Here is a 27288-nt window from a genome sequence, read left to right as displayed (position 1 = left end):
ACTAAAGGTATTTTGAACTTATAATGACACATTAAAATAATCGCTTCTCATATGCATTCTGGATGTCTCCATTTTCCTCAGTGAATGTAGGAAAGTTTACTAGAATTTAAATGGTTCCAAATCCAGGAGTAATTTCTCTGAAATCTCCCCACTTCAGACCAGAGACCTGGATTTCCTAAACAATCCTCAGTTGCGTATGACCCAGGCTACTCAAGTATGAAGCCATCTAAAAGCCCTTGTAGAAATACTCACTCCGGCTTTCATTTCTCGCCAGTTTACTGGGATAACTTTTGGTTGTTGGTACATATGGCTCTGGAGGTGGCAAATCAGAAATCGGATGGAAGTAGAATCTGCTTTCCCACTCATCTGAGGGAGAGAAACAAACAGTATCTTCAGTAACAGACAATCTGCTCTGAAGACTAATATAATGAAAGACACAGAATGAAATAGAACAGCAGAGATCACATCTGGTTTTACATCTAGAAGTTTAGAGAAAACCCCAAAATGCTACCAATGTCACTGATTACCACAGTGATAAAATGTACTGGTCTGCAAATCAAACCAAAGACAGATCCAAGTGACTTTAACTAGAGTGACTAGGACTCAGCCAGTTCCTCTCAGGAGATGGGGGCCGGGGTTTGGGATACTTTTCTTAATTATTCCTCCACCAGTGGAAAGAGTAACTGATAACAATGGTAGGGATAAGCTGCTCAATACCTGCAGGCCATTAGGCCTCAAACCCATAGCAAACTGTTCAGAAAGGTAGGTAATAAGAAAGCAAGCTACAAAAATGGTTCTTTTCAGAATTCTAGAATCTTTGGAAAGTTAGCCAAAATGAGACTCAAAACAAGGAACAGAGAATAATGATCTGCCTTTTTGCAAGAAAAAGGTGATAACTGTTTTTCATTTGAAATCATAGTGGGCCCTAGAATGCTTAGATTATTGCTGTGCAATGTGGTAACAATGGAGGTCACACAAACAAGAAATGTTCATGCAAACATACAAACACACCTGCCACTCAACTGCTGCCCCATTATAGCTTCCCAGGAGCTGGGACCACATCTTACCTTCACATGGAGAATCTTGGAAGCCATTTCTAATTGATGTTGATGGTGGAGGTGGGGGAGGTGCCCCAGTGCCAGGCCTTTCAGGAGGAAGAGGAGGCCGGGGCCCACTTCTGGGACTAGAATCTATTCCACTCCTGGACGGCAACTGAGGGGTGGCAGGCAGGGCCCGAGATGTGCTGCCATTTCTGTTCATTGGAGGAGGTGGTGGGAGAGGGCCTGGAGCCAAAGAAAAATGACATTTAGTGCTATACCTTACATACTATGTTACTATTATCATCAACATACAGTTACTGAGTGCCTGCTGGATACATGCCCTTTTACTTGAGAAAATAGAGAAATGGTGGAGACTTCCTAGGAGCTTCAGCCAAGAAATGAGGCACATATAAACACAAAAATGCACAAATGTACACACATGTGGAACAAATGCACACTGACGGCTAACTGGCTATTTGGCTTTGAGTCAGTATTGAGATTGGAGATGATGTAGTTGAGAACAGGTAGTCATTTGTTTATACTGACAACTGTGTACTTTAAAAACATTTAAAATTCCTTATAAACAGCTATTGAACTAGTTTCTGTGACATACTACTTATTAAGTAAATGTTTTAAAAACAAGATAGTTATGAACTTATTTTAGGTCTCCAGAGGAATTAACTTTTTAAATGCAGAGTATTACTGCTAATTATACAAGCATGTTTCTGTGATGCTTATGATCTATTTCCAGACAGAAGAGGGATCAGGAAACCAAATATGAGTCATCCTGAGATGAGCAGGAGTTCCTTCTTGGTTCTTCCTCTTAATCTGGGGAGGCAGATTAACACAGGGAGTGACAGTCAGCTAATCAATGTGCATGGTTATCAATGCTATTGCAGGACACTGACCCCACACAGGCTGGTTATCCTATGGAACTTGGATTTCCTGTCTACAAAAGAGCACCTTTCTCACTGCACTGTTGCCAGAAATAGTCAAAACGCATATAAAAGGAACTTGAGCATTTCTCATGCAAATCAAAATGGCCTTAGTAGTTATGCCTGATTTTCAGCACTGTGTTCCACTAGCATGATGCTGACATTTTATGTAAACACAACATCTTATGGTGCTATAAGTATAAATATGTTTGGTTAACTACAGAGTCAAAATCCAACTAGAGGACCTTATACTGAATGACCCACCCATGGAAGATATTCCTGCCTGGAAGTTTTGGCTCAGATCCTTAATGGAGGTGGGAGGCACACCCAGCCCTGGTTCATTTCAAGGAGTCTTCAGTGCCCCACCTGGCAGGCTTTATTTATTGCCCCATCTGCTTCTCAAAGCTGGAGTCCCAGTCAGTATAAATAGATTCATTGCGGGAAGAAGTGACTCATATGGTGTGGGTTTAAAAGCAGTGGTAGTACTACCTCATACTGTCACTACGTGCAAACTAGACTTCCAATACTATGGGGCCTGGTACTGTGCAACCTCAGCAACCCCAGTATCTCTCTTTAAAAGTAACTGTTCATGTTCCTAACTGCCCAACCTTTTAGCCCCTAGCTACAAACCTAGGCAAGCATAACAGAAAAGAAAACAGATTTCTATTTCCTGTTGGCAGCATAATAAAAATGATCACTGACTCTTGGGAGTTCCTTGGACTGCAAGGAGATCCAACAAGTCCATCTTAAAGGAAATCAGTCCTGAATATTCATTGGAAGACTGATGCTGAAGCTGCAACTCCAATACTTTGGCCACCTGATGTGAAGAACTGACTCATCTGAAAAGACCCTGATGCTGGGAAAGACTGAAGGCAGGAGGAGAAGGGGACGTCAGAGGACGAGATGGTTGGATGGCATCACTGACTCAATGGACATGAGTTTGAATAAACTCCAGGAGTTGGAGACGGACAGGAAGGCTTGATGTGCTGCAGTCCACGGGGTCGCAAAGAGTCAGACAAGACTGAGTAACTGAACTGAACTACATGCAGGGAAATAAGAAAACTACTCTATACACTTGTCTCATTTAATTCTGGTGATAACCCTGAGGAGTGTCAGGATAGCAGGCAAGGCCTCAGAGATATTGGAAGATTAAAGACCTCAAGTCAGGAGGCTAGTGAGTGGAAGAATAGGATATGACTCCATTCTGTCAAATTCTAAAGCATTCCCATAACAATGAAGCCAAACCTCCTCTGAAAATATAGATGGCCCTTGACGACTTCTCATAGGTTCCCCGTGGAAACGTAAATTGGTGGGAATTTTTAGAGGCCTATTTGGCAATACCTATGAAATCCATAGTTTGCTACGCATATCCATTGTCCTAGAAATTCCATTCCTAGAAAATTTTCCAAAAGAAATACACAGAGGTGTGCACAAATATTTAGCTCTAAGAATGTATCCCTGCATTATCTGCAATAGCAAAACTCTAGAGATGGCCTGTATGATCACATGACTAATAAATAAGCCAAGGTACTCATGTGGGATTTAATATTATGCAGCCATTAAAAGTCAGGTTGTAAAAGAACAGTTAATAATATCAAGAAAATGTTAGTGAGATATTGTTAAAGAAAATTAGCCAACAATGTATGTAGTGTGATACTGATTTTGCGAACTTTTATATACATGCATTTAAAAAAGACAGGGTATCTAAAAAATGTTACATCTAAATGTTGGTGATGGCAGAATTACAGACGATTTTTATTTCCTTTTATTCTTTTATACATTTCTATAATAAATAGGTATGACTTATGTAATTGAAAGAAAAAACAAATATATATCACTGCCTATCCTACTTTGGGGAATATTTAATCTGTTGATTCAGTCATTTGGTAGAAGAAAATAGCTCCTCAACCACGTTGGGGGTTTTGGATAATGAGAAAACAACACACTTCATTCATCTGACTGTTGTTCTTATTTGTTCACTGAAGCATCTGTAATGAGATGACACAGTGTCTAGATTGAATAGACTAGCCACTTTTTGTATCTGTAGCTGACTCTCCCTGGCAAAGTGGTTTGAAGGAGTGGTTCTCAAACTTTGTGACACCTTACAGTCACTGGGGAGCTCCCTCATATCCTGGTGCCCAGTTTTCAAACCAGACAAATGAAACAAGAAACCCTGGGGTACAAACCCAGGTATCATCAATTTTAAAGCTCACCAGGTGATTCCAGTATGCGGTCAAGTTTGAGGATTACTGGTGAAAAAATGGTGTTTATTAGGTTCTTGACGTCAGAGCATGAAAAGTCAGCTTCTCACAGAGAAAAAAGTACCCCATTTCCAAATGGTTAAATTTAGAAATGAGATAATTGTTTTGAATCTGTCAATAACCAACAGAAAACAAAAAAGCACCTATCACAAGTAGGAGAGAGATACAAACTCCTCATATACTGTGAAGGTTCTGCCCTTAGATCCAGGTTTCTCCACCCTGGGTGTGGGCACAGATGGACTTCAGTAGGTCCTCAACCTATGAAACAGCAGGCAAATTGAGTTTATGCTTATGAGCATTTTTATGGAGAAAAGAAGGCCTTATAGGCCTTATACCTTTATCTAACTCTCCAAGGGATCTCTGTGCCCAAGATATAAACAGATAGCAAAACGGACTCTGCTGCTGCTGCTGCTGCTGCTGCTAAGTCGCTTCAGTCGTGTCCGACTCTGTGCGACCCCAGAGACAGCAGCCCACCAGGCTCCCCCGTCCCTGAGATTCTCCTGGTAAGAATACTGGAGTGGGTTGCCATTTCTTTCTTCAATGCATGAAAGTGAAAAGTGAAAGAGAAGTCGCTCAGGTGTGTCTGACTCCTAGCGACCTCATGGACTGCAGCCCACCAGGCTCCTCCGTCCATGGGATTTTCCAGGCAAGAGTACTGGAGTGGGGTGCCATTGCCTTCTCCGAAAATGGACTCTACTATGTGTCTTTACTGAGCATGGAAGTGGCCTCAAAGCTTGACCAATGAAGAGATGTACTACAGAAGTTCACTTGCTCTTAAACAACTGCCCTTCTTGGAATAATGGGCCCTCCTGCTGGAGATGGGAATTTAGTTCCCATTAAGACAGCAGAAATTCCCTTCCAGGAGAGGAGACAGAGCCTCAGATGGAAGGTGAGTTGCCTATTCTTAATTTAACTCACTTGGGATCATTTCACTTCATTAGTTACTCAGTCACCTCACTTTTAAAACATGGACAGAAATATTGGCCTGCGCTTTCCTCAGAGGTTTAGGGGAGGTCAAGAGGAAATTACATGGGCTATGTGTCTTCAAAGGTCAGAGCAGTCTGAGGGTTCACTGAAGCCCTTGTCGGGCTCCCCTCCCCTGAGCTTGCTGGTGACATGTGGTCTGGCTGGGAGGCAGGGGAGCGGCTCACCGCGGGCGGGTCTGGCCATACCTGATCTGCCCGGTGGGTCCCTCACCGGAGGAGGGGGTCTCTCAGCGGGCGGGAGCGGAAGAGGGCCTGACCGTCCTGGTGAAGGTAAGGGAGGCGCCGACGACGACAGGGACAAGTTCCTCTGCGGGAGCCTCGGGATTTCGTCGCCACTGCCGCTGGACACGGGGGGCAGCGGAGGAGGGCCCGGCCGGCTCGGGGGCGGAGGCGGCGGGGCCTGCGAGGAGGAGGAAGGCCGCGGGGTGGACGGCACCGGGGGCTTGCTGTTCTGAGGGGGAGGCGGCGGCACAGACTCCCTGTGGATGGAGGGCCTGTTGCCCACCGGAGGCGGCGGAGGAGGGGGCTTGTCATCCAAGGCCCTGCTCGGAGTAGGAGGCAGGGGAGGCCTAGTGGAGAAAGGCGTGGAGGAGCCTGAGGGGGTGTGACGGATGGAGCCTCCTCCGAAAGCAGCACCGCGGTTTCCGGGGAAAGGGGGAGGGGTCAGCCCAGGACTGGGCTGCCGGGGAGCCCCCGGCACTAGGGGGGTCCCCCGGTTGTGCAGACTTGACTGACTGGGTCTTGGAGTATTAGGCACTGGAGGGGGGATGATATCAGGCTTTGCGCCCACTTCGGGTCTCGGGGGAGGCATTCGGTTCCTCTGAGGATCTGGGGGTCCGCTTCTGTGGCCTGCAGGAGGCACAGGGAACCTCCCTGGGCCGCTTGGGGGTGTGAAAGGTTTGGCGGATGTGGCTCTTCCTCCTGGTGGCAAGATTGGGGGTCGGCTTCCTCCGGAATCTGAAGAACAGGAAAAAAGCCGGAAAGTTAGGAACCTGAAAGGAAATCAGAGAACTAGAGTATATTGCCAGCTACTGGAAGCCCTTTCCCAGATGCTGTAAACTATAGGCAACTATGATTTATATAAATGGGGCTTCAGTGTGTCCTTCCTGGAGGCAGAGGAATAGATCACAGCTCTCTGTTTTTCTTCTAGTCCCAGATTCTACAACCCATCAGCTTTCAAAGGGATTCTGGAGCACTCTCTTGGAATTCTGGATGGACAAAAACCAGGATGATGTTGGTAAGAGTTCTGGAGAGATCACTGTTCATTACAAGAGGTCAAGAACAGAATGGGACTGCTATTGGTGGTTTCTGCTAAGGATTTTCTTTTCGCCCCGTCACTATCCCAGTCCCCCAACCCTGTATCTCATGTTTGAAAAATAATTTAGCCATCTTAGGTGAAGTTATCCCAATATAAGTTTCTATATGGGAGGGCTTACCTAGCCCCTTTGTAAAGAAATGTGCAAGAGAGGATGGGAAAATTATAATGGAAAAATTATGGCTGAAATAAGAAACTGCAAAGGAAAAAAGAAGCTGTTAAAGTTTAATTGAAAGAGCTGACACCAGGAAGTGGTCTTAATCTGGAAACAAGTAGGCAATTATACAGTTTTTTCCCTAGTGGGTCGTTCCACTTCAATAATATAGGACAGAACCACCCTACTACATAATTAATGTTCGACTGCTTTGGTTCAGCAAAGGGCAGAACTAAAGAGGAACCAAAGTTATGGAAAAATTCAAATCACTACTGCAGAGTCTCTCGCAACCCAAACTCATTCTTCAAAAAATGCTTAGCCTGGAAACTCCTACCAGTTTAAACATGCACCAATTATTTATTGAGTACCTGCTATACTATAAACCAACCATTATTCTAGATGCTAGAGGCGGAGGAGTAAACAAAATAGAAAGAATCCAGTTCTCTTGTAGTTTATGTTCTTATGGAGATGAACAAAAACCCGGTAAACATAAATATTTTCAGATCATTATAAGTACTAAAAATAAACTAAAATAGGCTGATGACATGAAGAGTGCTAGAGAGGCCAGGATAGGTGGACATGGCTGGTGATGGCTCCTCTGGGGATGTGACATTTGAGCTAAGGCCAGCCATGGAAAGGAGGAAGAGAGGTGCTTCAGTTGGAGTCTCAGCAGGTACAGAGACCCTGAGGTGGAAGTAAGCTTAAGTTAAAAAACAAAGGCTCATATGCCAGGGACACAATGAGCACAGAGGAGAACACTGTCAAATGCAGCCTGAGTGGTCAGCAGAAGCCAGGTGATTAAGAGCCTTGTAGGCCAAAAGGAGTTCAGATTTCACCCAAAAGTCCAATGAGAAACATTTGGCTGGGTTTATACAGTGGAGTAATGTGAACTCTAGAGAGAATTTTTTGTTTTGACTTTAGCACTAGAAATTAGCTATATTTTCCTTGGCTGTGTGGTATGTTTCTATGTCACCAACTTGTGATAAGTTTTATCTTCAAAGTTTGGATGAAAGTGAAAGAAAGTGAAAGTCGCTCGGTTGTGTCAGACTCTTTGCAACCCATGGACTATACAGTCCAGGGAATTCTCCAGGCCAGAATACTGGAGTGGGTGGCCTTTCCCTTCTCCGAGCGATATTCCCAACCCAGGGATTGAATCCAGGTCTCCCACATTGCAGGTGGATTCTTTACCAGCTGGGCAACAAGGGAAGCCCAAGAATACCAGAGAGAGTGGGTAGCCTATCCTTTCTCCAGCGGATCTTCCGGACCCAGAAATTGAACCAGGGTCTCCTGCACTGCAGGTGGATTCTTTACCCACTGAGCTACCAGGGAAGCCCTAAAGGTACAGTTATTATCCATAGCTACATCTACATGTAGGACCCAATATGCAAATTGTATGCTGTGAAAGTATATACTTCTGGTACACCATTTTGTGCACTAACTTCAATTCCATCTTCATTTAATTATTTTACTTCCAGTTGTCTCTTGCCTAAATTTCCTCACTTACTATTAGAGTACTGAACGTATGCATATGTCTGCTGCCTCAAAACCTTTCAGTAGGTTTTAAATATACAAATTCTAAATGCAGGCCTACCAAGATAAAATCTCTTATATTAGTGAGTCTCCCTCTAGATTTTGACAATCCAAAACTAACATAGTCAGCTAACTCTGAGGATTCAGTGCCTTTATCTTCATGTGAATGTGAGAATTTCCCAGTGACATTTTAAAAGACCATAGAATTAAAAATAAAATTCTTCTAGCACAGTAAACATTAAAAAATAAAATTTCATGGAAAACTTTCTTGAGTTTCTGTCACAATCAGGGAAGAGCCTCACGCACTCTGTAAGGTTTTTAATTTAGGCATGACCAGGTTCAGCTTTTCTTTCTGCCATTCTGTTCACAGACATTCCTATAGGACCCATTTCCATGGCTTCCTGCAGAGAATACTAGAATCGCTGGCCCTGAAATGGCAAATGTCTGCCAGGCAAAATGCCCTTCTAGATTTTTGTGAGATATGTAATTATATTCTATATGACATGCTCCACTGTGTGTTTGAAAAGAGACTCACAAGTATTTACTCCACTAGACAGCTAGGTCAGACTACCTCACAAAGAAAGCTGAATCTGCCATGTCACCAGACAGAGTTTCCATGATTTTACTCTCATTTGCTCCTTCCTTTTCTTTCCAATCTAGCTCACCCTTGAGAAAAGTACAAAAAAGTACAAGTTTCCCCAAGGACACTGGGCAAATATTTAACAGCTCGATGGAGCTGTCTGATCCTGATTTAAAAAGAAAAAACGATGCTAAATAGAGTCCCTCTTATAAAATGGTGTTAGCGTTTCAAGCAATCTAAAATGTTTTAAAGGGCATAGTGCCTTAGAGGGGATGCCAAATCTCAAACCGCCAGATTGTGCCTTAGTCTTCGGTTACTAAGGGAAGGAAATGCTCTTTACCATTCTCCCTGTTGGCTGTGGATCTCAGCTTCGGCATTCCAGCCTGGAACAGTCCTCCCAAACCGGGTGGTCCACCTCCTCCAAAACTTCCACCACCTCCGCCGCCACCTCCGCCATAGCCGCCGCCACCTCCGCCATAGCTGCCACCACCACCACCACCACCTCCAGCAGCTCCTTTAGGTTCTGTAGAAGGAAGAAGACACATTCTTTTCACATGTATGAAGACACTGCTGGAGAACTTCACCAGTCCTGGCCCAGGTAAACAATAATGATACAGCAGGAAGCTGGCTGACCCTAAGCCCATGGTGGACAACTGGGATTTCATTAAAGGGTAGGATTTTAAGGACTCACCCTGTCTCCAGTCAGAAAAGCAGAAGAGGGTTCTTCCTACTCCAGGGCTATCTCAAGCCCTGTGGTGGAAGAATCGGTAATAGATAATGTCTTTCCTCCACGTGGCTCACTGCCATATGAATTAATAATAGCTATTTGCTCTGTATCAGAAGATTTGGCAAATAAAAGTATCTTCAAAGAAAGAATGTGTTAAGGGAGAAGATGCAATAAAAGGTGAGAAGAACGGAACAGGTAAAAATAGAAGAAAGTAAAATATCCCATAATTCTGCTTCATGGAAATACCTGCTGTTTTTGTATATTTTTTCCCCTGCCAGTTTTTTCACTGTATATACTTTTTTCCTTAAAATTAAGACCAAATTCACGACATAGTTTTTAGTCTGCTTTTTTCACTCAAAATTGTTAGCATTTCCCATGTTATTAAATATTCTCTGAAAACGTGAGTTTAAAGGATTGCATTGTGTTTTAGAACATGAATGTGCTGTAATTTATTTAACCATTTACTTATTTGATGGCCTTTCAGGTTGATTTCAATTTTTTAATATCATAACAAGCAACAGTAGACTTTAACATTTTAAAAATTCTTTGCAACTTGAGACAACGTAAAGATTGTTTTAGTTTGCATTTGTTGCCAAAAAAAAAATTGTGAAAGATTCTGAAATGGGCAGACCAACAAAAAGGGAAAAGAAGAAGAAAGAAAAGGATTACCAAGTATCCAGTTAGCCTTCTGGGTCATTTCCCATTGCCTTTGAATTAGTCTATAACTCTGTAAGTTGTAGAAAACTGAAAATAATGTGTATTTGTCTACAGAAATGCATATTGGCTGTGTTCAGTGTAATTCAACTGATTATTGGCCTATTTTACACCTATTTGCAAATTCATTTCAACACTCACCTGCCTGCATATGTGTGGTACTTATAATTCTCCTTTGAATTGATAATATCATATTGGTTCCCTCATTAAATTAATGAGCTATATAAAATATTTGATATGTTTATTTTATATCCATATTAGAGCCATGATTTTACCCTCTAAAAAACTATCTCTTAGCAATTTATGTATGTATGTTTTATGAGGCTAAGTACTGTTTAAAGTTCTACCCCTGGAAAACCTTGTTGAGTCTTTGCTAAATATTACATGATAGCTACAAAATAATCTGAGAGAACTGACACTTTTATGATATTTAGACTTTATGGAAACATGCTATGTTTTCCCATGTGTTCTGATTCATTCAGTAAAATTTTATAGTTTTCATAATGAGAGTCACCCATACTTCTTTCAGGGTTGCTTCATATACATTTTTTTTTGAAATAATGAATGTTTTTGCTACTGTAGTTTGGATATGGTTATTATTGGCATCAGGAAATTTCACTTTATATATAATAAATCACTTTGCATTTTCAAAATTAAAACTTGTTAATTTTTTACCTTGGATTTTCTGAGCTTCTCTGGTGGCTCAGATGGTAAAGATTCTGCCTGCAATGCAGGAGACCTGGGTTCAATCCCTGGATCAAGAAGACCTCCTGGAGAAGGGAATGGCAACCCACTCCAGTATTCTTGCCTGGAGAACCCCAGGGACAGAGAAGTCTGGTAGGCACAGTCCATGGGGTCACAAAGAGTCAGACACAGCTGAGTGACTACCACTTTCACTTTGGCTTTTCTAATAGACAAATGGTCTGCAGATCATAAAGGTTTTACCTCCTCTTTTCTAATAGTTGTATATCTTATTTCTCTTTTATATAAGAAATTACTTTGATGACTGAGTTTCCATAATAATGTTATTTATATTTCATTAATTTAAAGATGATTTATTTTAAAATAATTATAAAGAATATACATTATATATTTATCTTAAAAGTAAATTATTAATGTCACTAGTACTATAAAACTGAGTAAATAATATTTTGCTTTTAATGAGAATTACTCTAATGTTTCAAAGTTACATATTCACTGTTGGTTTGAAATAACTTTTTTTCTTCTAAATATTCATAGTTAGCAAGGATCATTCTACTCTGGGTTTTTAAGACTATTTTTATAGCATGGAATTTTATCAAATGCCTATTTAGGATTTACTGAGATGGGAATACCAGACCACCTGACCTGCCTCTTGAGAAACCTATGTGCAGGTCAGGAAGCAACAGTTAGAACTGCACATAGAAAAACAGACTGGTTCCAAATAGGAAAAGGAGTAACGTCAAGGCTGTATATTGTCACCCTGCTTATTTTTATATGCAGAGTACATCATGAGAAATGCTGGGCTGGAAGAAGCATAAGCTGGAATCAAGATTGCCGGGAGAAATATCAATCACCTCAGATATGCAGATGACACCACCCTTATGGCAGATATGCAGATGACACCACCCTTAGGGCAGAAAGTGAAGAGGAACTAAAAAGCCTCTTGATGAAAATGAAAGTGGAGAGTGAAAAAGTTGGCTTAAAGCTCAACATTCAGAAAACGAAGATCATGGCATCTGGTCCCATTACTTCATGGGAAATAGATGGGGAAACAGTGGAAACAGTGTCAGACTTTATTTTTGGGGGCTCCAAAATCACTGCAGATGGTGACTGCAGCCATGAAATTAAAAGACGGTTACCCCTTAGAAGAAAAGTTATGACCAACCTAGATAGCATATTCAAAAGCAGAGACATTACTTTGCCGACTAAGGTCCATCTAGTCAAGGCTATGGTTTTTGGAGTTGGACTGTGAAGAAGGCTGAGTGCTGAAGAATTGATGCTTTTGAACTGTGGTGTTGGAGAAGACTCTTGAGAGTCCCTTGGACTGCAAGGAGATCCAACCATTCCATTCTAAAGGAGATCAGTCCTGGGTGTTCTTTGAAAGGAATGATGCTAAACCTGAAACTCCAGTACTTTGGCCACCTCATGTGAAGAGTTGACTCATCAGAAAAGACTCTGATGCTGGGAGGGATTTGGGGCAGGAGGAAGAGGGGACGACAGAGGATGAGATGGCTGGATGGCATCACCGACTCGATGGACATGAGTTTGAGTGAACTCCGGGAGATGGTGATGGACAGGGAGGCCTGGTGTGCTGCGATTCATGGGGTTGCAAAGAGTCGGACACAAGTGAGCGACTGAACTGAACTGAGATCATTATATAGTTTTCCTTATTTGGTATGATGGATATATAGACTTTCTAACATTAAAAATGAGATAAACCCTGGTCTTGGTAAATTATAAAATAATTATTTTTAATACTGTATACTACTGAACTAGAGTCTTTGGGTTTTTTAGTCTATGATCATATGTGGCCTTTCATCTATGATCATAAGTGGTCTATACGTAGTAAGGTTTCTTAACCTTGGAACTACTGACATTTTGGGTCAGATAATTCTTTGTTGTGGCTTCTCTGTTGTTATTCTCTGTAAATGTTTACAGCATCCCTGGCCTCTGCCCACTAGATGTCAGTAGGAACCCCTCCCTCAACTTGTAATAACTAAAGATGCCATTAGGCATTGCCACATGTCCCCTGAGACATTGATACACAGCTGCCTTTGTCATGTTTTGATATTAGGATCATGTTAGTCTCATTACACCTATCAGGTAGCTTTCCTGTCTATGTTTAGGGATGATTTTATATAGTGTTTGAATTAGCTGTGTCTTAAAATCTGAATTTTCTGATAAAAATTATCTGGCTCTAAAGCTTTGTAGAGAAAAAGTAATTTGATAAAGTTTTCAACTTTTCCCTTGTTCATTGAGGCTTCATGAGTGATTTCTGGTAAATCTGTACTTTTCTTAAAAAATTTATTTAAGATTTCAAAATGTTTTAGCATATAACTTCATTGTAGCTTCCTTAATTTTAGAAAATCTGCTTTGAATCATTTATTTAATCTGCTTTCTGAGTTCTGTTTTATTCATTGATGTTTTCTTTTTTTCTGGATTAGATTTATTGTAAGTCTGTGTTGGCTCTGTACCTTTTCTAGGTGTAAGACTTTCTGGGATACTGATGGGAACTCTGCTAATAGAACAAACAATCTGATAATGAGCTCTCAAGAATTACTTCACATAATAAAATATATCAAATTAGAATAAGTTTCTGGAAGTGTGCGTAAAATTGCTTCTATATAAAATTTAAAATTTTTACTAATTTTAATTATTGCCAGTAATATGAATAATGCCCTTGTCATTCAAATGTTATTCACTGATGAAGGATACATTTTGGAATACTACAGTTCATAGGACACCTTTACCTGGAACTGAACATTCAAAGAGAATGATGTACAGTTCTAACAGACATCATACATTAGCGTTCTTAACTTACAGCATTTGTGCTGCTTTCAGATAGGGAAACTAAACTAGTTGAGGTTAGCTAACTGGCTCCAGGTCACTTTGTTAGCATTAAATTAAATTGCTGACCTTGACAACAAGGCTGACCTCAACATGCATAACCATGGTCAACATTTTAACATAGAGCCCAGGGAGGTTCTACCTGCAAACAATAGAAAACCATGGATGAACTTTGCCACTTGTAAAGTGCTTGAGACAACAGTATTAGTGTCTAACTAAGTTCATGGACAACAAGGGCATGCATTGGTTGCATCTGGTGTCCACAAAGCACCGTGCATTCTTAAACATCACTCAGCAGCTGAAAGGGAGAACCAACACTTATTTCCATTTTAATGAGAGAAGTGTATCTTGAAGAATATAATGAATTTCCACTAGTGGATTCAGAACTAGGCCCCAGACTGTCCATTCTCCTTCAACATCTAGGGAATTCACGTCTCCAGAGTCTGCGCTCCCTCTCATAGTGAGAGAACCACTGGGCTCTGTTCTGGAGGTTGGCAGTTTGCAGACGGAGTTCCTCTAGCCCCACAGCAGGCACCACGATTCAATGGCATTGGATGTAGGCTCCCCAGACAGAACTGCCCAGGCTGGGAAAGCCCCTGGGAGAACCTTGTGACAAAGATAAGGAACACTAAGGGACTGATTATACAATAACCATACCATTTTGTGGGCATTTTGACCCATTATAGATAAGAGTGTTGAAAGTCAAAGACCCCCTAGTTCCACTGAGGTGTGGTACATTCTGATCTGTACCACCCTGCCCAGTAACAGAGCAGCACTCAACAGCCTTTGTCATGACACTCCTCTTCCTACCTTCTTCCCATACCAGTGTTCTCACCTAACTCTCATCTTTCTCTTCTACCCATTAGGATTCCCTGGTAGCTCAGCTGGTAAATGATCTGCCTGCAATGCAGGAAGACCCCAGTTCAATTCCCAGGTTGAGAAGATCTACGGGAGAAGGGGTAGGCTACCCACTCCAGTTTTCTTGGGCTTCCCTGGTGGCTCAGCTGGTAAAGAATCCACCTGCAGTGCGGGAGACCTGGGTTTGATCCCGGGGTTGGGAAGATCCCCCAGAGGAGGGAACAGCTACCCAATCCAGTATTCTGGCCTGGAGAATTCCCTGGACTGTACAGTCCATGGGGTTGCAGAGAGTCAGACAGGACTGAGTGACTTTCACTTTCACATCTCATAATTCTCATCTTTCTCTTCTACTCATTAGACACTTTTCCTAGAAACTCTTCCTAAAGCTCTTCTAATCCTCCAGTCGGCTAAAATCCTACATCATTATTCCCTTGTCTACAAAGCTCCCTCTGGTGATTTTTGGGCAGTCTATTTTCTGTTGAGTCCAAGTGGGATCCATAGTCTAGGACAAATTCTGGGCATAGCTGGCTGGCAATGGAAATGTCTAGGAGTGCAAGGAGATAGTCTTGAGGCCTGATAATTAACTTCTGGTAGATTCTAGTCATCTGTAATGTTTCATTCTGTTGTAAATGTTAATAAGTAGCCCTGTATGGTAGGTGCTTGTTTGTTTATACATATCCTATCTTGTTCCAGAAAGTAGCTCGGATTTATGATGGATATAAGCAAAGTTGTGATCTCATTTCCTCTCTCTCCAACCTCCTAATAATCATATCTGTACACGTGAACATAACACTCTCAAGCATTGTCTCATTTGATGCTCACAACAAACATGTGTGGGCAATGAAACAGCTATTATCTCCATTTTACAAATGGAGACAAAGGGTTGAAGATGGTCAGCGCTTAAATCACATCCTTTGATTCCAAGACTAGGGCTCTTTACATATTTCATGCTGCCTTTTGCTCTGTGGTAAGACAAGGGGTTAATTTCCAGAAAGTGTTGTAAAGTGTTGTGAATAATTCAGAGAATCACTGCTGTGTGTGTCTTGGACAAAGAATTATTATACTGGCTTCCTGCAGCATTAGAGGGAACCCAGGCCAGAGCCATGGCCTACAATGAATGATACAGTCCCTTATTCTGCTAGCTTCACAGCTGTTGTTAACCAGAAAAAAAAAAAAAAAAAAAAAACACACAAAACTTTTTTGGTGGGAAGGGTAGGGTTGATTGTTAGGTCATAAACCACTATCTCCATGTAAAATAACTTTTTTTTACTTACTGTCCAATATTGGTGCACTTCTGTCATTGGTGACTGTCTTCTTTAGTTTCTTTCCTTTGCTGATGTCAGAGAGCAGAGCATTTCTCCCAGCCTGCTCTGACTTACTCAAGGAAGGCTTTTCTGTATTGGCCTGAAAGGAAACCATGCAAACACGTATTCATCTTCTGAATTAACATCATGTACTACAGCACTCAATGGGAACAGCTAGAGTATTGGAAGCTTGTTATTAAGGTTCTTGGCAATAGGCTGTAAATTCTCCACAAGTTTTAGACCCGATGTCATTCTTTTTAAGATCCAGACATTTGGGAGCAGATGCAGCAATAAATTACATTCATTTTTCATGCAGGAAGAGTCAGTCCCTGATCAAAGTCTCTGAAAATTCAGACCACAATCTGGCAGTAACTGACAGAGCCAGGGTTGGGTGGCTAGAGACGAGAAGGGAATTTTAAGTCTGAGAGGAATCTGCAGGATACTGAGAGGCTTCATCCTCTAGAATGTTCTCTGAAGAATATATTCTCTTTCTTGTCTTTTGGAACTAAGCTGGTGCAAGGGGACAAGTGCCTTTAGTATTTTTTAATTAACCAAAATTTTAGAAAATAATTCCCTCTGGTTTCATTGCCAGATAATTTTTTCTTTTTAATTTAAGGCAGATTGGAGGTATAATACATATAGTTTTTACATTTCAGGTATAGTAAAATCGCTCTTTTAGTGTAAAGTCCTGTGAATTCTGGCAAACATATACAATCGTGTAGCCATCAAGATACACAACATTTCCTTTACCTCCCAAACTCCCTTCACATCCTTCTGGCCTAAGGGGTTCCTCATGTGTAATCCCTTTTTACAAATTGTTTGTTTGTTAATTCTTTTCCACTATGGTTTATTACAGGATATTAAATATAGTTAACTGAATCCTTTTGAAAGCTTACCTCACAGAGGTTGCACAGTAGACAAAGGTGCTACTTTAAAACCTTTGGGTATTTTCTATGATTTCAGAATTTTTGGGATAGCTCCTTACTGTGAAATTACTATCTTGTTTTTCCAGAATTCTTTTGGGGAGCAGGGACAATAAGAGCCCAGCAAATGGACTCAGAAGTAGGCGTGTGCCTGTGTCTGTCACACTTGGAAACTGGCTTGGTCTGGCCTGGTCCAGGCAGAGCCGTCTTCCCCAAACCCAGAGGTGCTTCTGGTAGGCCTGAGAGTCCTTCGAGGGACTCTGAAAGGCTCTGACTTCAGATGTGCCAGGAAAGGCCACAGGGAGTAAACCTGGGCAAGTGTAGCTTGATACCTGACCCAGCTGTTTATTATAGTTAGAGGCAGAGGGAGAGCTCAGAAAACCCTGAAGCAGGTTAAACAGAAATCTCTGTGTTAAGCTGAAAGGGTCTTAAAATAATTAAGGTATTACTTCCTCACGATAATAACAGCTAACGTTTGCATAGCTTTTACTATGGATCAGGAATCGTTTTTAGCATTTTATGTATATTAGTTCATTCGGTCCTCATCAACTCTGTGAGTTTATAGAGTTAAGGAAACTAAGGCACAGGGAAATTAAATCATCACTCGGGTCACCCAGCTCCTAAGAGAAGGAGCTCGGATTAAAAGCCTGGCAGCCTGGCTCCAGAGCCCAAGAACCTGACAGAAGGATGAACATGGGGTCCTGAATGCCTCTTCCCCAAATTGGGAAGATATTAAAGAGTGTAAACTTGCAACTAAAAGATGACTAAGCTCTGGAGATCTAACTGTAAACCATAGTTATTAAAGTTAACAGCGCTGCATTATGCACTTCAAAGCTGTTAGAACTTAAATGTTCTCACCACAAAAAAGAAATAATAATTATGTAATAGAGGCATTAGCTAAAACAACAGTGGCAGTTATATTGTAATACATAACTATCGATTCAACATGCTGTACACCTGAAACTTACACAATGTTGTATGTCAATTATATCTCAGTTGAAAAAAAATAGATAAAATGCCCTTTTCCTACTGACCTCCATCCAACCCTCCTCTGAAGCAAGCCTGTTAAGAGCTTCTCGGCAGTCAGTTCCAGAAAGGATCTTTGCATATACAGTTCACTTTTGCTAATGGGATCACCCTCTATTGCTGAAGCTTGTTTTTATAACTTAACCATGCCTTGGACATCTTGGAAAGAGCTTTCTGAATTACCTATTGTCTTGAACCTAAAGATAAAAAACCTGAGGCCTAAAGAGGGTTAATCGGAGAAGGCAATGGCACCCCACTCCAGTACTCTTGCTTGGCAAATCCTGTGGATGGAGGAGTCTGGTAGGCTGCAGTCCATGGGGTCACTAGGAGTCGGACATGACTGAGCGACTTCACTTTCGCTTTTCACTTTCCTGCATTGGAGAAGGAAATGGCAACCCACTCCAGTGTTCTTGCCTGGAGAATCCCAGGGATGGGGGAACCTGCTGGGTTGCCGTCTCTGGGGTCGCACAGAGTTGGACACAGCTGAAGTGACTTAGCAGCAGCAGCAAAGAGGGTTAATAACATGTCCATGTTGGTTTTCTTCATGGTTTTGGGTCAGCAACCTTCCTTGGCCTCCTGTTCTGCCTCAAATTTTATTGATAACTCACTATTAAACCCTGAGTGTGCTAGTTATAATTTTTCAAATACACATTAAAATAAACACATGAGCATTTTTTTTTTTTTTAATCAAGGCATGAACTACCCAGCAGTAGTACACAACTATAGTTTTCGGGAAATAAAAGCTAGTTCTTCTATGTTCACCAGATCAGAGCTTTTCAAACTCATTTTAGGGAAGGGTGAATTTTTAAGAAAAACATTTCCAATCCATCATGGACCGATATTTTGTAAAATAACAATGAATTATTAGACAAAAGAATTAGTTTTAAAAAGACACACAAAATACAATCTTAGAAGAAATAGACACAACACCATTATCAGATTGCTCTAAATTACTCTAAATTTCTGTCTTTATTTTGGGGGGACTGTAACCAGGAGTTGGAGGATTCCACTTGGAATAGCAATGAGCTAATTAATGGTCTGTTCTCCCAACTAGGGTCCAGCCTGAGACGGGCTAGAAAGAAGCCTGGGCAAAAGACTCTCTCTGAGCTTCAGTTTCCCCGAGTGAAGAGTGAAGGCATCGCATGCTGGGGGGTACGTGTGGGAGCCTTTCTGATTACTGCATGGAGGGCTGATTGGAAGAGGCTTCCTGGAAGAGGGTGCACTGACTTCCAGGACATGTCCATCATGGGGCGGGACGGGCCCAGAGAATACATTCCTTCGGAAAGTACGCATGGAAAGGTGAGGATGGACTTAAAGGGCAAAATAAGGGTGTGGGGGAGGATGGCGTGGGAGATGGGGCTTATTTGTCCAAAACAGAGTGGGAAGAGAGATGGGGAGAGGCAGAGAAAAAGAAATGAGTGAGTCTGGAGGACACATTAATGGATGCATTTTCAGATAGATGGGCAGACCTGGGTTTCTGGACTATCCTGCCCAGATGGTAAAGGCTGGAAGCTGAGTCCATTTGAATGGAAAAAGGGCAAACTGGGCAGAATTGGTCCTGTGAACCTTTCCTGGGCCAGCATGTTTGAATGAATAGGATATGTCTCCCTTGATAGACGAGGTGGAGCAAACCTAACTAATCCACATTCTGCATGTGTTCTATGCATTGTATGAGACTTTAGACTGCAAAACATTTTTTCTGCTGTATCTCAGCGTCTGGCTTACTCCAGCACCTGGAGGGCTTACCATATCATTCCTATTTAAGCCAGAACATAAACCCATTGAAAACTAACACATGTGTGCCACGTTCGAGTCTGTTTAGCTTGCTTCACGCATGGATCATAGATGGGGAGAGCCACTCACCAGAGCAAACGTGGGCGGTGGCGGGGGCGCTGGAGGGGGTGGGACGGGCATCTTGAACAGTTAGCTTTCAACAGTCTGGCTGACAAATCTGTAAAACAAAACAGAAAGAAACAAAGCACCGTCACATATTGGATGTCTCAATAATTCTCTGCCCTAATCTTCCTTCCCCTTTCGCCTCAAAGGGACAGTCTGAGTTTCTATAAGAGGCGGGATTCCTTCACAACATGGCTAGGATGTTACTCTTCTGGAAGGATGCAGCCGGAGAAGATTCTCAGCCAGAGTGCCCGGAGATACTGCGAGCAAAGTGCAGCGCCACAGGCTGCTTAATCTCACCACCACCAAAGCAGGTCGGGGAAGGCTCCTGGCCTGCAGCCCGAGGAAGCCGGGAGGTTATCAGGGAACAATAGCAGTGCATCCCAGCCAAGACTGACGTTCAAGTGGCTCCTCTCCCTCACTTGTCTCCCTGGTGCAGTCCTCTCCTGGGCTTGCCCACTCGGTGTCCCGCAGCGTTTCTTCTCCATCAAGAGATTCCTGACATCTGTCTAGGTCTGAGTAGCTGCGCAGGAATGTAAAGATAAATCTATTTCTATTCTTGCCCTTGAAGTTCGTCCAGTCCTCCAGGGAAAGGAGATGGGGACAAGGTAAGATGGGCAAGGAGGCCAGGTTCCTACCTCTGTGCTACTCGGCACTTCCTCACAGGAGCCAGAGGAAAAAAGAGAGGAGGACTCCAACCTCTGACTTGGAGCTGTTTATTAGAAACAGGGTTCCTTGGAAAGGCTTTCTGCAGAGTGTGATGCTCAGGGGACAGAGGGAAGGCCAGACTCCAGGCTGTAGGACAGTACAGGGAAGCCATGGTGGGCCGCACCAGTAAAGGGGCAGCCTGGTCAATGTCAGGAGCTAAGCAAAGGAAAGGAAGTGCCCCAGGAGTGATGCTAACCACCAATCCTGGCCTGTTTTCCCCCAGTCCTCAGAGTCCTGTCCCTGGGACAGATGCCCCACCCCTCAGCCACTTTCACACCCTCAGCATCCCAGCTTCTCCCACCTAGACCTTGCTACTCCTGGATCAGCAGGGCTCCTGGATCAGTCTCAGAGCATCACCATGAGAAACATCACATCTCAGCCCCGCTGCCCACACTGAATTTGTTTCAGCATTTTGACAAGATCCCTGGGTGATTCATATGCATTAATGTTCGAGAAGCCTGGTCACGGAGCCTTAAACCAAGAGAGCAGCCTGAGACACTGACCACCTGAATAACACTGTTCTTATGTAACGTGTGTCCTGAATTTGAAACAGCGGAATTATCTTTCTTTTATTTTCAACAGTTTCTGAATTGCAGAAAACAGTTTCTTAGAATTTAAAGTATTAATTTAGCTCAATCACTAAAAGTTGAGGGAAACTTACACCTTGAATCAAATATAGATAGCCCTTGAACAATGAGTTTGAACTTCACGGATCCACTTAGAGATGGATGTTTTTCCACAGTAAACATTGCAGTGCGACACCATCTATGGGTGACTGAATCGAAAGAGGCAGAATCAGGGTACAGGGGACCCTTGGATTTGAGGAGCAACTGTGCATGGAGTATCGGTGCCTCTAACCTCCATATCGATGGTTCAAGGGTCAGCTGTACTTTCTATTGAAGTTCTGCTGGATGGCTTGCTTTCTGTGATGTTAACAGAATGGAAAAGCTAACAGGACATGACTAGACTTGTCAAAGCTTCTGGAAGATAGGAATCAAGACAGTTCTGTTCTGAGTGCCTTCTATAAAATGAAATTTAGAAACCTCTAGAGCAGCAACAGCTGCTCTCATTTATTGACAGTCAGTCAACTGGATAATAAAGGGCACTTTATTTCCATCATCTCAAACACATTTTACAGGGAAGGATGCTGGGACTCAGAAATTAATAACTCATTGAAATGATGTGAAAGTCATTTACATACATCAAGTCCTTTTGATCTCTGCTCTTTTTAGATAAGCATTTTCAGGCAGGTGAAGGGCTCACTAGTATTACAGCTCACCTTAAACTTGGTCAGAATCTGGTTTTCAAAAAGAGCTTGTCTTAGACAGGGGTCTGTCCCTTACTGTCCCTTACTTCTCTTGACAGAGAAGAAATACTGTGGGCCCCAAGTGGGCAAGCCCAGGAGAGGACTGCGCCACGGAGACAAGTGAGGGAGAGGAGCCAATGAATGTCAGTCTTGGCTGGGCTGCACTATCCCTTACTTTGATCTTTCCTGGGTAACACCAGTCACCCACAGGGCTGCATGGGCATTGTAAACAGAGTTGGGGGCCTGCATTTGGAGGCTATGAAGGGGGTGCTCCAACTGCAGCGTTGTGTTCCAGGACCAGGAGGAAGAACGAGGGTCTGAAACTGGATTCAGGCCCAACTAACTGTCAAAAGATGCTGTCGCCAAAGCAATGGTATTAACAGAGCTGGAGGAGGCGGCTCATCAAGGAAGAGGGTGGCCGGGTCCACCCAGAGGGTGCGAGAGACGGGTTCCACGGGACAGACCATCCATGAGCTCGGTGGATGAAAGGTCCCTTAATGCTCCAGCTCATCGTGTTGGATTCTGTGCTCACTGACTAGCCTGCCATCTTGTTATCCTAAGATGGAGGAAGAAGTGAATTCTAATCACCACCAGGAACCTCTTCTGGGTTTGGTTCTCATGAGTCAGTTTCTGGTTGCAAAGATCAAATTGAACTTCCGTCCTGTACACCTTAGGGGGCCAGGTGATGGAGCAGGGGCGTTCTCAGGAGACTGCCACCCTGCAAGGCCTCTTTAACTCTCTTACAGTTTTCTGTTGCTATTGTGGTTCTCTCTGTGCATTAACTGGCTTATAAATAAACCTCTGGACCACAGAGCCGGGCTTTCCCCTGCCCCCGACCACCTCACATAAACAACAGGGCGAGGATCTGCGGGTGAGCGCGCTTACCATTCCCAGGCTCAGTTCTCCTTTCTCTCCACTGCTGCAGCTCCCACTGCCCCCCTGCCTCACTCTCCTCCAGAAAAACTACTCCTATGCCTGCCTCCATGCTGAAAGCTGGTTCCAGAGGCTGCCATGGTTTCCTGGCTCCTTGCTAGCTGAACAGCTGCTGGTCTGGACTTGTCCAGGCTGGGCCCTGAGGGAGGTTTGTGAGAAGCCCCGGACTCTAAACCTGCCACCCCAGCTCATGGGTCAAAGAAGATCAATCTCATGTCCTGCATGCCAGGCCCTTGCTGGATCCCCTTCTTGGCTGTCTTTCCACCCCACTGTGAATACCAGGTCTCCCCAATACATGGGACATAGTCTCACTGATTATGTGAAAGTGAAAGTGAAGTCGCTTAGGCGTGTCCGACTCTTTGCGACCCCATGGACTATAGCCCACCAGGCTCCTCCGTCCACGGGATTCTCCAGGCAAGAATACTGGAGTGGGTTGCCATTTCCTTCTCCAGGGCATCTTCCCGACCCAGGGATTGAACCCAGGTCTCCTGCATTGCAGGCAGACGCTTTAACCTCTGAGCCACTAGGGGCTGGCCACTGATTATGTTGGGGGAGTAAAAGAATCAGGTATCACACAAGCCATATGCTGGCCACTGAAACAGCTCCCAGCATCAGCCCTGACCACCCTGGAGCCTGGGTAAAGAACCAGTCCCACATCAGAGGGGCAGGCCAGCTTTTAGTCTGGGTGCTTGGTTTCTTGACTTCACCAGACCAAGTAGAATCCAAGGCCGCAGGAAAGCCATGTCAGAACCAAGACTGGGCCTGATGGAAGGGCCTCAATAGCAGCCTAAATCCTAACAGGCAGGCCTTCCTAGCCTGGATCTCCATACCCACAAGGTCTGTGGACAGAATTCAGGGGTTCATGAATGTAGATGAAAAAAGGAACATACTTATTTCCCCTAAATTCTAACTACAATTGAGCATTTCCTTCAATTATAAATGCAGGCCACAAACCACACCTGAAACCTTTTCACCAACAGTTTTTCACTTGATATTTTCACATCATAGTATGCTTGTTGCAGATCTCTTTGGAAGCTGGGGCAATGATCTGCTCCTAGGCCTTGCTGTACCTATTGCACTGTAACTGGTTTCCTTGGTAATCCTCTGTATTTTGTTTTACGCATTTAACAGCAGTCAGGGAAGAAGTTAGAGTTTGGGGGCTTTACCAGATACCAGTGTGGCCTACGGATGAAAACAGTTAGAATCTCTGTGAGAACATGAGTCCTGGGTCAGGAGAACATACTTGTGAATTTCTGCTCTGTTGCTAATAACCTGGGATAAGACTAAGCTCTCTGTTAAATGGGGTTGTGGAAAGGATGAAGTGAACCAGTACAGCAGGGCTGGGCAGAGTAAGCAGTCAGCAGATAGTCCAGAGCTGTGGTCCCTGAGGTGAGCACAGGTCCTGCTGGTGTGAGGGCCACTCAAGCACCTGGCAGAGGGTGGCCAGGCCTGGAGACTGAGCTGAGCCCCTGGCTCTGCCCAGAGTCCTGTGTGGGTGTGGCTGCCCCCGTGGGAATGAGGCAGCCTGAGGGCTTGGCCTCCTGCATTTCCATCTTCCCTCAGGAGGTGGAATCCCACGGGAAAGGCAGCTCAGTTCCCTGGGTGGGAGGGGCTCAAGAAGAGAAAGAGTGAGTAGGACAAGGGCTCCCAAAGTGTGGGCTGTTGAGCTCTCTCGTGGGAACCAGGCTCCCTGGAGTTGGAGGACCGCAGCCCTACCCATTTAATGATCCTTGCTCTCCCACCCTCTCCAGGCACTGAACTTTTAACAATATACACTTTTGAGAATTAGCTGCTTTTACAGAATCATTTCCCTGTTTTTGTGTGTGTGTGTGTGTGTGTTTTGGCTGCCTCGAGGCATGTGGGATCTCAATTCCCTGACCAGGGATTGAACCTGTGTCCCCTGTAGTGGAAGCACTGGACCTCCAAGGAAGTCCCTCATTTCACTGATTTTAGTTGTTGTTTGTTTCAAAATTAAGACAATATATTTAGTCCACAAATGATAAATTTAAAGTTTAATATAAAAATAGTCCTTCTGTGTTGTAAACATTCAACGCAGCAAACAATACTCTTCACAGTAAAACAATCTATTAAAGAAGAAAATGCTTGAATAAATTAATCCATACGAACATAATTAATGTTCAACAAAGTGATCAAAGCAACTTGATGGGGAGGTCTTTTGAAGGTCTTTTCAATAAATGGTACTGGAACAACTGGATGCGCGTATAAAGGTCTCAGGGCTTCCCTGATGGCTCAAGTGGTAAAGAATCCACCTGCAATGCAGGAGATGGAGGAGATGCGGGCTCGATCCCTGGGTCAGGAAGATCCCCTGGAGCAGGAAATGGCAACCCACTCCAGCGTTCTTGCCTGGGAAATCCCATGGACAGGGCAGCCTGGCGGGCTACAGATCACAAAGAGTTGGACATGACTGAGCATGTGATGGCTTCTGAAGTCTCATTTCACTGTTTAAGTAACATTGATCACAGGGAGAAAACCCAGACTTTTCTGTAATGTTCACTTTGTGTGCTGAATTTTATGTGCACAAAGAAAACCACACGGATGGAAATGGGTTTTTTGTTTTCACACACAGCATTATGGGTTGAATTTATATGTTGAAGCTCTAACCCCTAGTACCTCAGAATATGACTATACTTGGAGAGAGGGCCTTTAAAGAGGTAACTAAGAGGCCCCCATTAGTCTGGGCCCTCATCTAATATGACTAGGGTCCTTGTGAGAAGAGGAAGAAACACTGGGGATGCGTGAGCACAGAGAAAAGGCTGTGTGAGGACATGGGGAGAAAGTGGCCATCTGCAAGCCTAGAAGAGAGCCCCTGGGAGACACCAAACCTGCCGACACCTTGATCTTTGACTTCCAACCTCCAGAAATGTGAGATAAGAAAAGTCTGCTGTTCGAGACACCCAGTCTGAAGTACTTGGTTATGGCAGCCCTAGTAAATGAATAAACATAGTTTTAACAATACGTGTTACCTATCATGTCTGTTATCCACTGTGGAAATTAGAACAGTTTTTGAATAAAATCTATCCCTTGATTTCTCACCCAAACCATCTCTGGATTGTCTGTCAAAAGTTAAAGAAATTAAAAATCAACCTGAACCCTAGGGTATGTGGTTGATTACCAAAGTTTTATTTAGTCGCTGAATGAATCAGTGATTCAAATTTTGGACCTCCCCTGGTGGTCCATTAGCTAAGAATCCACCTGCCAATGCAGCTGACACAGACTTGATCCCTGGTCTTGGAACTAAGATCCCACATGCTGCACAGTGTGGCCAAAGAACACTTAAAAAAACTGTAAGTCTAAAAAACTGAAATTTTAGGTGGAAACTACTGAGGTGAAAGGAGAGATCTATCAATAAAGCTTTTATAAAGGAATTGACTCTGAGGGTTGAGAGAACAGAGTAGAATATTTTATATAAATGATTTCAAAATCCACTAATTCATTCTTCATTGTCACCAACGCAAATACAGACAGTACACATCAATATTTAGAAATTCTGGAATTTCCTAGTTCTGTGAGAGAAATGAATGGTTTTGATGGTTTTACTACAGTTCTACTAGGTCAGCATCATGGTTTAACTCACAGTGAACAGCATCACACACTGACCCTAGATAACCAGGGCAGCTTGTGGCCCCAAGCCATTTGCTGTGTAATATTGGTTATGGGGGACACCTGTGAGAACGAGTGACTTGTTCCCCACCGTACAGCCGCATATTCCCCCAACAGCATGGACAACTAGTCACTCACCCAGAGCCCAGAGGTCAGTCCAGAGCTGCCCCAGGAAACTGAGGCTTTCTTCTTCAATGTGTTCAACTAAGAAAGCAGAATCATCTCTGAATGTGAAATGACCAGGAGAATTGACGAGTTACTTAAATAAACTGTTTCTTAGTTTCTTGCAACCAACGTCAAGTTCATTCCAGATGATGCCACACGAGGCCCATTTTACAGAACAACAGGAAAAGGGGAGAGATTTCCAGCGCTATCCAATGAAATAACCCGAAGAAGGCCAGCCTCTAATTCTGAGGATGTGTGTGTGTGTGAATCGCCCAAGTTCTAGCAAAGACGATGAGAAGCAGGTTTATTCAGTTACGTTTTATCACCTTTTTGGGCTATTCAAAATTATAAAGCATTTTGCTATGCAAATCTTGCCAAAAGTCACCCTTGAATACTATTCTATAAAATGAATGAGAAAAAAGTAAACTTTTTTTTTTTTCCAAAAAGATTGAATTCATCATTGTGGAGGGGGGCAGGGACAGGGAGCAGACATAATAGAAATAATAGAATTGAAAAGATGCTAAGGTCCAAATGTTCTCTTGCCTTCATTACTTTCTATTCTGTATCTTATTTTTGTTTACATTCATTGACATTTTACTTTATATATATGTTCTTAACTCATCTTCATGTATGTATTTCTTGTGTGCTCTTGACTTCTTCAGGTTAGACTTTGAGAATTTTTTTCCTGCTTCCAAAATGATAATGCTACTTACCACTTATCTACTTATTAATTTAGAAAACAATAGATAGGGACTTC

The 27288-nt window shown here is 43.1% G+C and overlaps 1 protein-coding gene across 1 annotated transcript in view; it reads right to left on the bottom strand.

Annotated features, from left to right (window-relative positions):
- The window catches only part of WIPF1 (WAS/WASL interacting protein family member 1), a 128347-nt gene that overhangs the window by 9764 nt on the left and 91295 nt on the right, over positions 1 to 27288 (bottom strand). The window contains exons 2-7 of the mRNA XM_068967868.1: positions 19766 to 19853; positions 15924 to 16053; positions 9142 to 9324; positions 5409 to 6179; positions 1068 to 1283; positions 253 to 366 (exon numbers count right to left, since the gene is read on the bottom strand). Of these exons, the coding sequence (XP_068823969.1) occupies positions 253 to 366; positions 1068 to 1283; positions 5409 to 6179; positions 9142 to 9324; positions 15924 to 16053; positions 19766 to 19816 (1465 nt within the window). The 5' untranslated portion in view covers positions 19817 to 19853. The remainder of the gene's footprint in view (positions 1 to 252; positions 367 to 1067; positions 1284 to 5408; positions 6180 to 9141; positions 9325 to 15923; positions 16054 to 19765; positions 19854 to 27288) is intronic.

Source organism: Capricornis sumatraensis, chromosome 3, assembly GCF_032405125.1.
Source record: "Capricornis sumatraensis isolate serow.1 chromosome 3, serow.2, whole genome shotgun sequence".
Classification (NCBI taxonomy): domain Eukaryota; kingdom Metazoa; phylum Chordata; class Mammalia; order Artiodactyla; family Bovidae; genus Capricornis; species Capricornis sumatraensis.
The sequence above is the reverse complement of the archived record's forward strand: the minus strand, read 5'-3'. Positions and strand labels throughout refer to the sequence as shown.